General features: G+C 34.1%; 2 protein-coding genes across 4 annotated transcripts; one reads left to right on the top strand and one right to left on the bottom strand.

Annotated features, from left to right (window-relative positions):
* The first annotated feature begins 411 nt into the window (after positions 1-411).
* LOC115955989 (small ubiquitin-related modifier 1) lies at positions 412-4,918 on the top strand. The gene is made up of 3 exons (XM_031074427.1): positions 412-613; positions 4,124-4,273; positions 4,359-4,918. Exons 1-3 carry the CDS (start codon positions 533-535, stop codon positions 4,422-4,424), a joined length of 297 nt encoding a protein of 98 aa, XP_030930287.1. The 5' UTR covers positions 412-532; the 3' UTR covers positions 4,425-4,918.
* A 7,939-nt stretch (positions 4,919-12,857) lies between these two features.
* Positions 12,858-15,976, bottom strand: LOC115957613 (ubiquitin-conjugating enzyme E2 11-like). Of its 3 annotated transcripts, none has more exons than XM_031075904.1 (3): positions 15,676-15,976; positions 14,179-14,438; positions 12,858-13,355 (listed from the first exon to the last, which is right to left on the bottom strand). In XM_031075904.1, exons 1-3 carry the CDS (start codon positions 15,800-15,802, stop codon positions 13,059-13,061), a joined length of 684 nt encoding a protein of 227 aa, XP_030931764.1. In that variant the 5' UTR covers positions 15,803-15,976; the 3' UTR covers positions 12,858-13,058. The 3 variants fall into 3 exon arrangements, with proteins under 3 accessions (XP_030931764.1, XP_030931763.1, XP_030931765.1); XM_031075903.1 differs by lacking the exon at positions 15,676-15,976 and adding an exon at positions 14,741-15,067; XM_031075905.1 differs by lacking the exon at positions 15,676-15,976 and adding an exon at positions 14,759-15,066.
* Between the last annotated feature and the right edge of the window lie 593 nt (positions 15,977-16,569).

Genomic DNA, 16,569 nt, shown 5'->3' with positions numbered 1-16,569 from the left:
AAAAAAAAAAAAAAAAAACACTAATCAGTGTTCACTCACCTTCAAAAATTTTATACTATACCCAGTATAAGGTATTAATTTGGGCCAGCCCATTAGTGTATCATGGATAAGGTCCGAAAATATTAGCTTGGGCTAGCTCAAGCTCATCCTTGAAAAATTAGAGGTACAAGTACCACTAAGTACTAACCCATGCTTCATTTGGGCTAACTAAGCTTGGGCTCAAAATCTTGGTCCTAAATCCTAACAACGTAAAAAGTTGAAACACTACCCAGGCCCAGAAACAAAAGCGACTCGGTGAATAACGTGAGTCCGTCGGATGAATCCCACCTAACACATCTGAGCCGTCAATTTCGTCCCAAAAAAACCCACTCTCTTAACTTTTCGATAAAAAGCAGTCGGCAGAGAGAAAAAAGGAAAGTAGAAAACCCTTCACTCTCTCTCTCTCTCTCTCTCTAAGACACACACACACGCTCTCAACTCGGTCTGTAGAGAGAGAAATCGGAAGATCCGAAACCCGAAACAGCGAAGAAGAATGTCGGGAGTGACGAACCAGGAAGAAGACAAGAAGCCCACTGATCAATCGGCACACATCAATCTCAAAGTCAAGGGCCAGGTCTCTCTCTCTCTCTCTCTCTCTCTCTATTTTTCATTTCTCTGTGTTTTTTTTTTTGTTGATAATTAGGTATTATTGCAATTTATTATGGAGTTTTAGATCTGTATGTTACATTTATTATTATTATTTTTTTAGTTTATAGGGTTTGTCATCTGTGAACTTAAAAAGGGTTTTTATTTTTTTTTGAAAAAATATTTTTAGTTTTATGTTTTTGAATATTTGTGCTATTTTTAGGGTAATGGGATATGATCGTCACTGTGTATATTTTTGTGCTTGAATTAAACTATTCTGATCATAGTGGGTCCCATATTACGGAGGTTTCAATGCCATAGAACCCAATAAACTTATGCTTGTGACATGGGGTTTTGGTAGTGTTGCTGTTTTATATCATAGTTTGTGTAATCATATTTTGGGGTTTTTAATTGTAACAGCAATAACAGTTTTTTCTTGATGTAAAATTTGTTGGTTTAGTTAAATTTTTGTCACATTAACATTTTATTGCATTCGTAGTTGATTGTTGTTGATTTTCGGAGGTGTCATTTAAGCTAGAGCTCATTATGAATGCATGTTTGCCTTTTGGACCTTTGTTATGTGCCTTCAAAGTTAATGGGTAATGTTCATTTGTTTAGAGAATGTATGGCAGCATTGAAATTGATTGATATGTAGCTTCGTAACTGTTTTAACAGACAAATGACGAATATGAATTCTCAATGTATTTTATTTGATTCCATTATGGACTCATGAATAATCATTGGTTTGTTCGGTATATAGTAATCCGTACTTTTAGGAATGGGTAATTTCTCAAGTGGACTGGAAAATTAACTCCGGGAAGGTGCTTTAAATGCACGTGGTTCCAAGTTAATGCCAGAAAGTGGAAGATAAACTTTCTATTGTCGTGATTTGGTAATCATTACTTCAATCAAACATGCTTGGGTATAAACTACACATTTATTTCCAGAAACATTCATTTAAAGTACTTTAGCTGAGTGTGTACTTATTGCCCGTTTGGTAGAACTTATTTTCAGTCTTTTTCGGAAATGGGCCATTTGAAAAGCTTTACCTAGAAAGTGGGGTGTTAAAAAGTATATACTTTGAAAAAAATGCAGTTTTACGTTACCTTCCCAAATGGGCACATAGTGTCTTGGAAGCTTGTCGTGCTATGACTTGACTATTCTAATTTGTTTTGTTCTGCTTTCTTACTGATTTATTGTTGCTTAATTTATGATGTTAGTATATTTTGGTTCTTGTTATATTTGTCTTACAAGTTACTGGAACTACTATTTGTGAACTTGTGATTTGATGAGTTTCTCTTCACAAGGGCTTAATTTTCTTTTAGTTGGTCTACCATATTTGTCTTCATGCATCTTAAACAATTAATTGAGCCATAATGTACTCCTCTTTTAGATTAATAAATCAAAGTACATTATTGTGCGCTGCACTCCTATAAAAATGCACATTTTTGCATGTTACTGTTTGCTTTTGTATGTTTATTTATGTTGGTAATAAATTCGTTGAAATAATCTCAATGTTTTCAGTAAAAGTTGTTTTCTTCCTCATGTAGAAACTTTTAAAAAATAGGAAACATGCATTGAGGTCTTATATTTCTTACTTGTGAATTAAATATGCTTGTATAATGGTTGATCTTGATGCTCTTGCTAGTTCAATAAGTTTATGAACTTTGTTTCATGCATTTGTTTTATTTTTTTTAAATCCAATTATTTAGTAGAGGATGGTTGTTGGAAGTATGTCTTGGACATTGTAGATCTTTATCATATGCATATTGCACTATAATTGCTCGGAAGTGAGAAGTTAGTGAGACATTAGTATTGCAGACCATTCCATGTTTGGCTTTGTACATATTGAGCAAGCCTATGGTAGCTTTTTGTCACCAGGTCAATTTTTCACTCAAATTTTCTGCCTGTGATGACCCTAAGTCCCTGACTTAGTCTCAGCCAACACCACACACTTATTGCAATAACACTTAGAACAGATTATATAGGGACGTTTAAACACACAGCACACACAATATTTACAGGGAACCCACCCCACACCCCACCCAACCTTTATTACTTAATCTCAAGTACAAAGGAAACCCTTTTACAATCCTAGAGAATTACACAGAATTTTCCCAAGTCCAAATACACTCTGCTATTGACACCCCAACAGTCTTAGGGTTAAATACACAAAATTAACTGCTATGGCAGTTACTGCCTAGTAACTGCTTGGGTCTTGGACAATCTGCCACTTGTTTTCTGACTTAGGGCACCTTCAACCGATGCTGCCTTGGCTTGCTCTTCACGTTTTCAGCTCCTACACAGCAAGTCTGATCATCAGGAATGCTAGGAATTGCTTGGTAACTACTTAATAACTACCATTGCACATGCATTGCACATGTCTCAGTAGACCATGGGGCCTTTGCCCATTCTCTAACAATCCACACAACATGTTCCCACACGTTTTGGAGAGGCTTGGCCCATGCTCAATGCCTCCCATTAGCACTACAGCCCACACAGCATGCTCACTTGCAGCACACAAAGTAACTGCCATCAGCCCACTGGCACTTGTCCATGCATTCAGCCAGCCCCCACTAGCCCAATGCCTTGCACACAACATTTAATCATCACAGCAGCCCAGCCCTACCTTGCACTCAAGCCACCAAGCTCACACATAAGGAACCAACAACTAAGCCACCAATGCCATGCACTATCACATAGAGTCAGCACCACCTGCTGCTGCTGCTCATCATCACAACCATCTCTGCCCACCATGACCCTCTTCTGCCATGGCCTTGGGGCATCATGTGGAGCAAGGTGCCTCCATATGCTGCCCCTTATCATTGCTCATTGATCCAACTCGAGTAGGGAGACTGGCAGGTCCCCCTCAAAGAGCCCTTAGGAGCATCACTAGTTAGGCATGAGGAGTCATGAGTGTGTTGAGAAAACATGAAGCCAAGTGATTGACCCAATGCTGTCCAAGCCCCCTCATTCCTCATGCCATCATCAGCAACACATTATGCTCCTAACACCTTGTCAGCTAGGACGTATCACATAAGCTTGCATATGCATTTTTTTGATAATTTGATAGTTGGGGGAGAGGGGGATTTGGACCATGGATGTCTTTATTGGAAACATCAAGAGATGCTAGTTGTCCTACAAGGCTCTTGGCAGCTTGCATGTGCATTTTTACAGTTATGGTCTTCAATATTTGATATAAGCACCATAAGACGTTCAATGAAAGCACAGGGTATCTCTCTCTCTCTCTCTCTATATATATATTTTCAATACTGCCCCTGAAAATACTTTAATATTCTTAGATGATGTAAATTTTAATGGATTGGCAAGGCAATCAATGTGCTCTAGAAAGGGTTAAACTATTTATTATCTTTACTATGCAAATTTCTGTTTTGTGCACTTTTTGTTTATTTACATTGCATCTATGGTTCAATGGTAGGGCATGGAGACATGCAATCAGTGTGAAGTTCTAAATACTAATTTGGCTTTGTTCTTTTAGGATGGAAATGAAGTATTTTTCAGGATTAAGAGGAGCACTCAACTGAAGAAACTTATGAATGCTTATTGTGATCGGCAGTCAGTGGATATCAGCTCAATTGCATTCTTGTTTGATGGCCGTCGTCTCCGAGCAGAGCAGACTCCAGATGAGGTATCTCCCCCACTGACATTGTGTGCATGTGTGTGAATGCCATTGTTTGAGCTTAGTTTCTTACTTTTAATATTCGTTGCTGCAGCTGGAAATGGAGGATGGAGATGAGATTGACGCCATGCTGCACCAAACGGGAGGTGCCACTGCATAAATGGGTTTTGCAGGTTGTTTCTCTGGCAGGAGAGATCTATAAATAGATTGGTGAATATCTAAAAGACAATGTTTGGAACTGTTTCGATGTTATCTACTAAAAGATTAGCCTTTTCTGAATGATTCTGGGATATATGCCTCGATAATTTCGAAAGAGTTTGGTATTCTGTTATTTCCATGGCATTATGTGTTGTTTTATTTTAGATTGAATTTTAATGGCTTCATGGGGTTCAGAAGGATTCAGTTTATAGATTGAAATCCAAGAAAGGGAGATGCTAACGCATTTAGTCAACCAAGTACGCTGCATCTCTCCCCCTAAAGAGATCATCAAATCAGACGATGCTGCTAATGGTGAAATCAGAAGTTGGTGAAACATGCTAGAATATGGTATTTCTCATGGCTTTTCCATGTACATTTGGTTTTATGCTTGCATGTATCTTTGACTCTGTTGTCAACCCTATTTATAGTCTTACTAAATAAGTGGTGGTTAAAAGACATACTTTTTTTTTCCTTCAACATTTAAAACCTGAATTGCATAGCATGAACCAGATGGGGATCCATATTCAACCTCGGGTGAGGTTGAAATATTAGTCGGTCTATTGAAGTTGCCAGATGCAGAATTGCAAAGATGGTGAACGAAATTGGTTTCTTTAGTAAAGAGAACGACTACTATCCTTTACAAAGCTCATACCACCTGGAGAGTAGAGTAAATTGCTCGGAATCTTGTTTATTTTATAGACTTTTTATGTAGCCTCTGTTGCAGCACTTAGAGCATTCACAGCAGTGGGGTTAAAAATTTAGCTTTTTAGTTCCATCAAAAGTTACTTTATCTATTATACTTAAAACACATACTGCAGCAGTAGATCTATTTTAGTTATCAACATAATAAAATAATATAAATATTATAATAAAATAATATATAAACTACAATAAAATAATATATTTCACTAACAAAAAAATACATACATAGCACCAACCACTTATACCATCAGTCACAGTCTTTGCCACCATCACCACCGGCCACAACCACCACTCTACTGGCAACCACAAGAAGAAAAAAAAAAAAAAAAAAAAAAAAAAAAAAAAAAAAAAAAAAAAAAAAAAAAAAAACCACAACCACAATCACAACCCCATCGCCACCGGTCATCACAACCAAAATCCACAAACCTACTGTCAAAATCATTCACCACCACTACCATAGTCAAAATCAACCACCACCACCACAGCCACCAAACCCATATGAAAATACAATATAAAAAAAAAAATAAAAAAAAAAAACAAACTCAATCATAGCAAAGAGAATAGAGAGATGGTGTAGGTTTGATCGGGGGACTGGGTGGAGGCGTGGATCGGCGGAGTGGGGAGGATTGGGTGGCGTGGGCTAGGACGGCGATGGCGTGGGCTGGGAGATGAGAGAGATGAGAGCTTGACAGACGGCGACGGCGTGGGTTGGGATGGCGTGGGTCGGCGACGGCGTGGGCTGGGACGGCGACGGCATGGAGAGTGATGATGAGAGTGAATGGTGAGATAGAATAAAAGAAATGAAAAAAAATATAGTGAGTTGCATTATTTTAATTGGTGTTGGAATAAAAAATTATTATTATTTTTTAGATGTCTGCTACAATGCACATCTATAGATAGATGTGCACTATAGCAAATCAACTAAAATTTATAAGTTTGCCTCCACTGTTGCAAGCCTTTTTTGGTATATTAGTGGAGTTAAAATAACATTATAGCTTTTTAGCTCCACTGCTGCAAATGCTCTTATATAAGATCCAACAAGGGCACTGCTTAAGTAGAGCTTGGCATCACCGCTGCACTTTTGGAAGGAGACTGTGACATCGTGTATAAGGATTTGTCTAGCACAGAACCATCCCTCGCGCTTCCCGGTCATATTTTTTACATGATGTTAAACTGTTAGCTTCTTATTTTTCCTGTATTCTCTTTTCTCATATCCGTAGACAAGGAAATGGTGTCGTCCACGCTTTGGCTAGAAGGGCAATTAACTCGCCCAATCAAAATGTCTGGATGGATAATGTACCACCAGACATCCTTCATGTAGTTCAGGCTGGTTTAGCCTCTTCGGTTTAATATTAAGGAAGTATTTCATTCTCAAAAAAAAAAAAAAAAAAAAAACAAGGCACTGCTTAAAATCTTACTGAGAACACAATACATTCAAAACTTTGCAAATGTTTCTCTTTTCGAACTATTATTATGTAGCAGATTTCTCAAGCAACACAATTCTAAGCCATAAAAACTTTACAAACTGGTTACAATTTCTCAAGGAGTAACAACTATCAAAAAATTGAAGTGTGCAGAACTGACGAAATTAGTTAGTTACATGCTTATTTTTACAGGAACGCGTTTCTTAAAAAAATAGAGTAAAATTACTGGCTTGTTTTTCATAATCGGTCATGTGGGCAATCTTGTCAAGGTGGTCAATCACTCTTCAGCATCAAGAGTGTGATAGCTACCTTTGGCTCTAAGCGGAATGGATGAAGACCTTTTATGAGGATCTATTTCAAAATAAGGATAAATATGACAATCACTTTTGATGGTATGCCACTAAGTCTCGGATAGAAACCACAATTTTCGAGTGATACTATTACTAAGTACTAATTTCACTTGTAAGTTGTAATTGTATGGTAACTTGCTTAGTTTCTGCGTGTGTAAAATCAATCCCTATAAACTGGCTTGTAAATCTTTGCATAGTTTGCATAGGCATTATATATTTAAGAATGAGTAACAATAGAACTATAAAAATGTAAAGAAGTAAAGCTTAAAATTTAGAATAGACCATATAATGAATTTGGAATTGTAAATCTTATTGATATTTGATATAAGTGGGAATGGGAAGATTGAGAATTTATGATTACAAGATCAGGAGTTCCGTAGAGCCCCTACCCTACGGTAGATCCGCTAGCACCACTCTTAGAGAAAGAAAGAAGAAAGGCTACAGGGGATGATACTATATGAAATATGGTGGTGTCCAAACCACTCTTAGAGAAAGAAAGAAGAAAGGCTGCAAGAGATGATAGTGATACTATATGAAATATGGTAGTGTCTTCTTTCTTGGAGAAATGCACTTCTTATAGAAGTCTATTTCTTGGAACTCTCTCTTAGGTCTCCATTGTCTTGAGAGCCATTATTGGCTTTTTGAATCACTTTTAAAGTTGGATGTTGATAGAGAAATGCACTTTTTTGTATGGTTTTTGTTAACAGGTGCATTCGGGCATTTGTTAAGGAGGAATTTAATAAACCCCACTACATTGGAAAGAAATAAAAATAAATAAATATATACTTCTTTAACTAACTAATGTGTGACTACACTCAAAAAATTGATTGATTATGATAATAAAAAAAATTCAACCATAACCAATGCCTTTAGGCGTTGGTTAAACTCTTTGTATTATGCTTGTGCTCTTTGATGCATTTGTTGGTCTTTGAACCATTTTGGATGAAAGCTTGATTTTTTGTCGGTGAATGTCACGCCTTGCATTTTTAACTTTACTGGATTTCTTTTACCTTTTTTCTTGAGAACGAAAATGAATTCAATCAAAAAAAGAAAAGAAAAAGAAAAAGAATTAACTTTGATGCTCTTTGCTTTTGTTGGAGGTGAATGTCCACAATATTTTGTATTTTGGATTTTTGTCGAATGCTGTTTGGATTTGTTACTTGTTAGTTCTCAGCTTTACTCTATTGCTTTTGTCAGAGAAATGGATGACGATTCCATAAACGTGTCTTCATTTTTTTTAGATAATTTGTGAAGGATTCTCAAGACCAAAAGGAAATCACACACACACAGACGAAGCACTCTTCTTAAGTTTAATATGACAATTATTCATTTTATTTTTAAAATTTTTTGTAACTTATGAGAACAACCTTCTAGAATATCAATTGATATAACCATATAATATGCAAAATACTCTATTTTGTTATTATAATACATGAATTATGCTAATATTTATCAAAAGTTTCAGAAAAGTTTAAAAATTCAATTGTTACGAAACTTAATTGAAAAGATACAATTACTTTCTTGAAAAAATGATAAAATTTTCTTATCTTTATGAAAATATTTTGATAATACATATCTAGTCTCTTAGAACAAGACAAATTTCATTTTATGTTTTTATTTAAATTAATGATAAATTTTGATAAGATGATTGGATTAGTTTAAAATTAGAAGGATATTTGGCACAAAATTCAAGTGGATTTGAAATCTTATTTTGAAATGCTGGACATAATATTAGAATTAATTAGTAACTTTAACTTAGATTACTTGATAAGCCCTTCAGTCCATGAAGGCATGAACCTTATGAAGGTTAGCACTTTGCTGTTAAGGTGCCAAAATAAAGTGACAAGTCTGAAGGGTCATTTTGATAGAAAGTATGGATTGTGATGACCTCTTCAAAATTAAAGAATGAATTGATATGTGATAGGACTTAGGAGCTACTTTTCTTTAACACCTAGATTTCATCCAAGATTTCAAATGATTTTCTAAATGCTTGAAGGTCTGATGAACTTTGACCCCATTAATTATTCTACCTTGATCCAGGCTTTATGTTAATATTTTGCATCTAACATTTGTATCATCTCTTTTGCAATATGTTAATTTTACAATTGCATGAGATTCATATGTTGTAAGAAATGATATATTAGATGCATAATATACCTTCTCCCATGTTAAGATGTTTCTTAGTAGTAAGTTATGGTAGACATTTATATAAGATTTGGAATTACATACGATAAACTAGATATGTCTTGAAGGGTTCACATTCCTTCGTTTATTTACCCACATTACTCCAATGGTCCTAGAGGGTAAAAATATATTAATAATGATAAACTGAGACATGTTGAAGATTTGATCAAGTGGAGCAACTTTGCAGCTAGAATCTGTGGTTTATCTACTGTGCTCGTTCTGCTATACGACTTGCTGTATTGTATTTCAGTTATTAAAATTACAAGTAGCTTAGTGCAGTACTTATATTTATCTGATGTAATTAGGGACACTTGTCAAATTTTCATAGGCCAAATGTAATAAGGGAGCTTTCTGTTAAAGTTTAGTAATTTGTTATTCTGTTTCCTTCTTGTATATAAGTTACAGTTGTATTGTGGGTTTCAGTAAAATTACGATTTCAGTTAAAATAAAATAAGAATTACAATAAAAAAATGACAAGAAGAAGTTATCATGGGGTACAAGTACTACGTACCGCTTTTAATTTCTAACGATCTTTATTTATGTATAGAGAGAGGTGGTCCACTTTCTCAACAAAAAAAAAAAAAATATATATATATATATATTTATATATTTCTCGGTATATAATTTTTCAATTGTTAACCAAAAAATTATTTTTTGTGATAAACAAAATCAAATAAATGTACAGCTCTATTAAATAAATTTTGATTATATCACATATATAGTTTTTATTTTATTTTAAATTTCAATAATAATTTTGATATAAATATTGTTTTAATCTTGATTTTTTTTTTCCTTTTTCAAATAGAGTATTTATTATGATGTTGATGACTTAGATTTATTTTTGAAATTAAAAGTTCTAATAGAAGTTGTGGGGGGTCTATGGACTGAGGAGGATTAGACCGAGGAATAACTTGCATAGCCCAGGCGCAAAGGGGTAAATAAGCTCCGAGAATTTTGCCCACCCCAGGATGGAAATAGAATCAGGATAATTAGTATCTTGTGAAGGCCTAGGGAGAAAAGAAAGGACAATAATGGGAATAAGGATGGAGGGAGGAAGTTTCCTGAAAGATATACCTCCCAACTTCGCATTAAATGCCCTACACCAATCTTATCAGCTGCATTAATGTGGAAATGACCTCTAAACAGTAACTCCACAGCTAGCAGCCCTTTCTACCACCTTCAGTAGAATTTTGATGGGACAAGTATCCTGAGAAATACCTCCTGACGTACAAGTGGAGAGCTGAGATGCCTTGAAAGGGGATATAAAAAGAAGGGAACCCCCCAGAAGATAGGGGATGAATCTTGAAAAAACCCTTAGGGAAGAAAAAAAAACTAAGAGTATTCTGATGTAAATTTGAACGATATTTAATACAAATAATTGACCCTTGAACTTGCTCGAGGTAGACTTTATTCCCAATTGCTGTTTCATTCATAACAATCTGTTACTTAGGCTCCACGACCTTAAGCTTGGGCTTAGTTTAGAATTGTACTTGGACTTGATTCTCCCTCTCTCTACAAATTCTATTGTTTGGGCTTGATTAAGATGACAATGTACTACTAATCTAAGTGGCCTTGGACCTTTATTTTTTGAGTTCTTACAGAAGTATTTCAAATAAATAAAAACATTTTATCTAAGGTACAAAATTATATAAAAAGGACTATTATTATTATTATTTTTTTCAGATGCTTGTATTGCTCAAAATATTACTGGACTCAAATCCATCTTAGGCCCACATTTCTTTTGTGCATGTAGAACTTGTGCAGGCGCTATGGAGGTAGAGCATCGTGAGGAACCATCTCTAGGGCACTAACTATAGGGGTATGACGTATGAGAAATGCACAACGTTCACAAAATTTGTATTAGAATGTAGACAATCCATAGTTTCCATTAGAAATCAAGTTTCCACTAGAAAACTAACCAAATCTTGGGCCATGAAACGAATTGGCCACACCAGTGGCAATTTGATAGTTTTTGGAAATACCACTTTAAGGCATGAAGTTACTTTTCTTTGGGTATAATTTATTTGAAAATTTTTGGATCAAAAGTATGATTAGAATATGAAGATTAGCTTACAAAACAAAGCAAAGATCATAAGGCTACACTAGGCCCCCTTAGAAAGAAAAGGGCATGGGTTTGAGCCCATTCTCATCAATTTCCCTATTTTCAATCTTTAGAATGAAGTTAGTTTTGTAATTCTTTAAAAAGAAGTTAGTTTTGTAATAGTTAGATGGTATTATTCACAAAGATCATAATAGTAAGAAAGCTTTTAACAAACCATATACGTATATGAGTCAAGCCTTCCATTTCATTAAAACATTGATATCTCTTGAGTCGAGTGAACTCAATTAAATAGTGGCTCAAAATTAAAGGTATGGAGAACATTCAAGATTGAGCTACATCCATAGCACATACTATCATCAAGATCAAGTATTGGTGTCTCTCAAAAAAAAAAAAAAAAAAGAAAAAAAGATCAAGGGTTGGTAATTTAATCAAGAGCCTTGTGGCTCAATGAGACTATCCACTTGTGGCTCAATGAGACTATCCACTTATCAAGGAGAACTTGAGTTCAATTTTTCTTCTCCTACTTATTACAATTTACAAGGAGAAAAAAAATAATAATTGTGAATTCAAGTTTATCAAAATTTACCAAATTGGGGCATTTAGCATCCACTCTCTCCAAATAAAATAGAGTAAAAGTTATAAAAATTCTAAGAGACATCAAAAGAAAGAGTAACATGATTACAAATGAGTTAGTATGAAAACCCCACATTGGCTCTGTTGAGCATATGATAAAATTCTCAAATGACATACACACAGAAAACATATTTAATTCTTCTATAAAAAAAATCATATTTAATGTGAAATTGCCTGATTGTATAAAACCCCAAACTAATTAGGTAAATAATTACCAAGCAGATTAATCAATTAGAAAGCACCGCAACCATATAATTGAGTTAATTTGCAACTTATCATTTGGGCACAAATTTTTGTTCTTCTAATTTTTGGTTTGTACACTTACATTTGTGGGTCCCTAATTTTATCATTTTATGCTCTTCAAGAAATTGTGACCAATCAGTTGCGCTTATGTAGCTTACGGTAGCATATTTCTTGGTCCAGAATCTTTATTTTTCTTCATATTGAATTCTGTGAGTCTTGTTGATGTGAGCAATTTCAAAATTAGTTTTTCAGTTCACGAGTAAACAAGTTCGAGGTAGGAAAAATCTTGACTTTACTCACAAATGCAACAATAATTATTTACAATCTAAACAAATGAGAAAAATGAAAGAGGGAGAAACATACACCCTTTTTATTATTATTTTGAGATGAGAGGATTTGAAAATGCATCATTTTTTATGAAATACAGTTGCATGTTGATATTCAAATAACTAGTATATTTTGGATAGATTCTAAAATAATTTTTAAATTATGATTTGTATGGTGATGTAGTTTATTTTGATACTACGTACTGACCCAATAAAAACTATCGTCCATTGGCACCTAAAATTGGAGTGAATCATCAAAGACAATCAATATATAAACCTCACAATTGTGTGAATTCTATATGTTGTGAGAGTATATATTGGAGGCACAAGATACATTCTTCCGTCCTAAGATCTTTCTTAGCAGTAAATTATAGTACATACATGATACATCCATGTAAGAATTATGATTACAAATGATTTTCGGGTATGAAGATGCAATGCTGTCTCTTCTGAGTCCCATAACAAAATTGAAAGGATAATATCTTCTAATAAATATTTAATCATTTAATGTCAGAACATCCTATTGTTTGAAACACCAAACATATTAGGTAATAATTGCAAAACCAATTAAAATGCAACACAACCACATAACTGAGTTCATTTGCAATTTGCCAAGGGTCTTCTAGCTCAACTAACACCTCCTAGTGTTTTTAATAAAGACATCCAAGATTGTTAGTCCACCAATTTTGTTGGTTCCAAAATTTTATTGTTCTTGAGAAATCGCGACCAATCTATTGCGCTTTCCTGGCTTGCCGTAGCATATTTCTTGGTCCAGTCTCTTGCATTTTCATCATATTGAATTCTCTGAGTCTTATACATTTGAGCAATCTCACAATCAATTGGGTCATCAGGTTCAGGGTTGGAGAAGCGAGCATAGATAACTAGGAGAAGTTGGAAGATGGTAAGTGATGGGCACCATGATTTCTCAACACATACCCTGCCATCTCGGCCAATGTTTGGGTGGTAAACCTGCATTTTGCAAGCCAATAGAGTATATAGTTAAATTTAATTGTCAAAAAAAAAAAAAAAACACAAATTTTAGTGTGTTGGCCAATACACTTACATGGGTGAATTTAATTAGAAAACTTAAATATTTCACACCTAAGAAAAAACTGTAATAAAGTTTGATCCTTAACAAAAAAACCAAAGCATGGTTAATCAACTTATCAATGATTACTATAAGAAGCACAAAATTGTTAGGAACTGACATTACTCACAATTAATGAAAAGATTGTGTATTGGTTTTGGATCTATGCTACATGCATAGAGATCTCTAAAACTACCAGCTTAAGAATTCCACAGGATGATCTGAAATAAGCACAGGTTACAGATACGATACAAAATTATAAAAAGTAACGAAAAACGTGTAGGATTTTTCAATAGTATGCCAATATATTACTCTCGAATAGCAGTCTCAAATTTTAGAAGAGAGGGAAGACAAGAACATAACATCGGATATCAAGGTCCAGGCAAAACAAGCAAAAACATGTCTTCTATGATATACCATCAGATAAATGGACATGCATAGTTGCATACCAAAGGCTATAGTAGAATTTGATCAAAGACAAGTCTTCTACGTTTTGTTATCCACATTGGTTTTCAGTTTTACCATTATTTTTTTTTTAGTTTAGATGCAGAACAAGTTTTAATGGCAAAAAAGAATACATTCGATTCACCATGACTAATCTGTTATTTCCATAGCCGATCCAAAAAATTTTAGGATTAAGGCTTAATTCACAAGCTTCAATCATAAATAATCAAAATTTAACAAAGAGAACGCTGTCAATATTACCTTGGTTAGGAATTTGACCTTTGGGTGCTGAAATGAATGACCAGGAGACAAATAGATTTTTAAGAGGAAGACCCCATCAGCATAAGGGGTATCTTTGGGACCAATCATGATGGCCTCCCAGTGGAAGAGGCTGTCAACAAGCTCAGCTTTGCAACCTTTAAAAGTCTCTATCTGAAAATTCTTGTAGTCCCACACAATTCTCTTAGTAGCTCCTGTATTTGCAGTTCTCAACAAAGAGAAATTCTTCCCCCAAATGTCAGCTGTTAGATCAAGGAAATAACAACTGGTGTGAGAGAAGTGGATTCATTTTCACAATTATTTTAACTGCAAAGATCGTGTCTTTTTCAAGAGTTTACACATGATATTATTAATATGAATTATGATACTGTACTCACAAATGAACAGAATAAAACAAAATGAAAAAATGTGACCCAAGTTTCAGTGTTTCACTGTGCCGTGTTCAAGCTTTTAATCTAACATCCTATCCATTAAGAAACTAAAAAATAGAACTCTTACATAACAGTATAATTGACCATTAATTCTGTACCAGAGATATACATACTGGCTAGAGAAGATTTACCAATAAGTAATCGCCAAGTGGTACAAACAAGACTACATCTCCCAAGATCCTTCGTGTTCATGGAGCGTCTAAATATAAGTTCCATAAGTTCTCGTGGTAGCTTGGACCATGAACTTGAATCCATGGAAAAAGAAGAAGAAGCTCAAATCTCAACTCAAAATTTGGTTTCAATATGATTGGCTAGTTTCTGTGGCATTGAAACTGACTTTAGAGAATTAAAGAAATGGGATAGGGATAGCTACTATTAACTTCTGTACGAAGGAAATTAGTAAAGTGCAGAGCTCCAATTTAAGCTGCGTTTGGATTGCGCTGAAAACCAGCGCGTTTGCGTTTTTCAGCTTCTTTTTTTTTTTTTTTTTTTTTTTTTTTTTTTTTTTTTTTTTTTTTTCATTTCACGCGTTTTTTAGATTTGTGGTTACTGTTCATGTACTGTTTAATGAACAGTAACCACAAATTTTGACTTTTCAAAGTTTTTCGGTCTATCAGTGCACATCGTGTATTGTTTATGGACCCACAAATTTCACTTTTCAGCCACTTTTTTATTAAAAATTAGTCTTACGGTACTATTCACACTTTTAAAAATTATTTTGCTACAATATTTTTCAGTTTTCAGTTTCAATTTTCAAGGCATTCCCATTACTTTACCATCTAAAGTCTAAGTTGTGACGTCAGTCAAGGCATATTTCAATGAAATTATTAGAGTTTAACTACGAATGGGCATGAAAGAACTTTATTTTTTATTTTATTTATTTTAATATTTTTTTATACTACTAAAAAATATAACTCTTACATAACAACATAATTGATCATTAATTCTGTAACAAAGTTTTTTTTTTTTTTTTTTAATAATCTGTGACAAAATGAGAAAACCTAAAACCCTTCAACTAAACGTAGACAAATGGTTAGAGAAGATTTACCAATAACTAATCTCCAAGTGGTATAAACAAGACTACATCTCGCAAAATCCTTTGAATTAATATTGTTGCGTCTAAATATGTGATCAGTGAGTTCTCGGGGTAGGTTGGACCATGAACAGGTATCCATTAGAGCAAGAAAGAGAAAGCTCAACTCTCAAACTCAAAATCTGGTGGGGGCAAGTTTTAGTTATCAATAATCAATGTTGTTGTTTACAAACTGACTTTTGAGAAGTTAGGAAAGTGCAGAGCTCCTACCAAAAAGTCCAGTAGTGATGTGAATAACAATGAGGCATATTCCCATGAAGTTACTTTTTATGTTGATTTATTTATAAATATTTTTGGACCAAGATTTTGATTAAATAGATAATGAAGAATATTGCTAAGAGCAGTAACATGATATTGCTGAAAGGTCCAAAATGACATGAGCTGGAAGCACATTTTACATCAATATCATATTGGACACCAGACCCAATTCTTACTCTATTATTCTCATCCTTTTTTTTTTTTTTTTTTGACGGGATATTATTCTCATCTTAAAAAATAATTTGGTCTTACATTAAAAGGTGTTCTAATTTGTACTTTTCATATAGATTAATGTTAAGTAGGCTTTTGAATTTTGACACATCAATATTTTGCAAAATTAAGGCACTTGGCATGCAACTATTCTCTCCAAATAAATTGTTCTGCAAATAGTACCTTAGGACTCAAATTAATAACAATAATTAAGCAGAAATTAAATAACAAGTAAGCACAAAGAACGCAAGAATTTACATGGTTTAGCCAACTGCCTATCTTCACGACAAAAATCAGCTGCACTGCTAGGGTTTTTTTTTTTTTTTTTTTTTTTTTTTTTTTTGGGAATTCTTCTCTTTTCTATATGGCTTGCGGCTAGGT

The sequence above is a fragment of the Quercus lobata genome, chromosome 8 (assembly GCF_001633185.2).
Source record: "Quercus lobata isolate SW786 chromosome 8, ValleyOak3.0 Primary Assembly, whole genome shotgun sequence".
Taxonomy (NCBI): Eukaryota; Viridiplantae; Streptophyta; class Magnoliopsida; order Fagales; family Fagaceae; genus Quercus; species Quercus lobata.
Note: the sequence above shows the minus strand (reverse complement) of the source record. Positions and strands in the feature narration are given on the sequence as shown.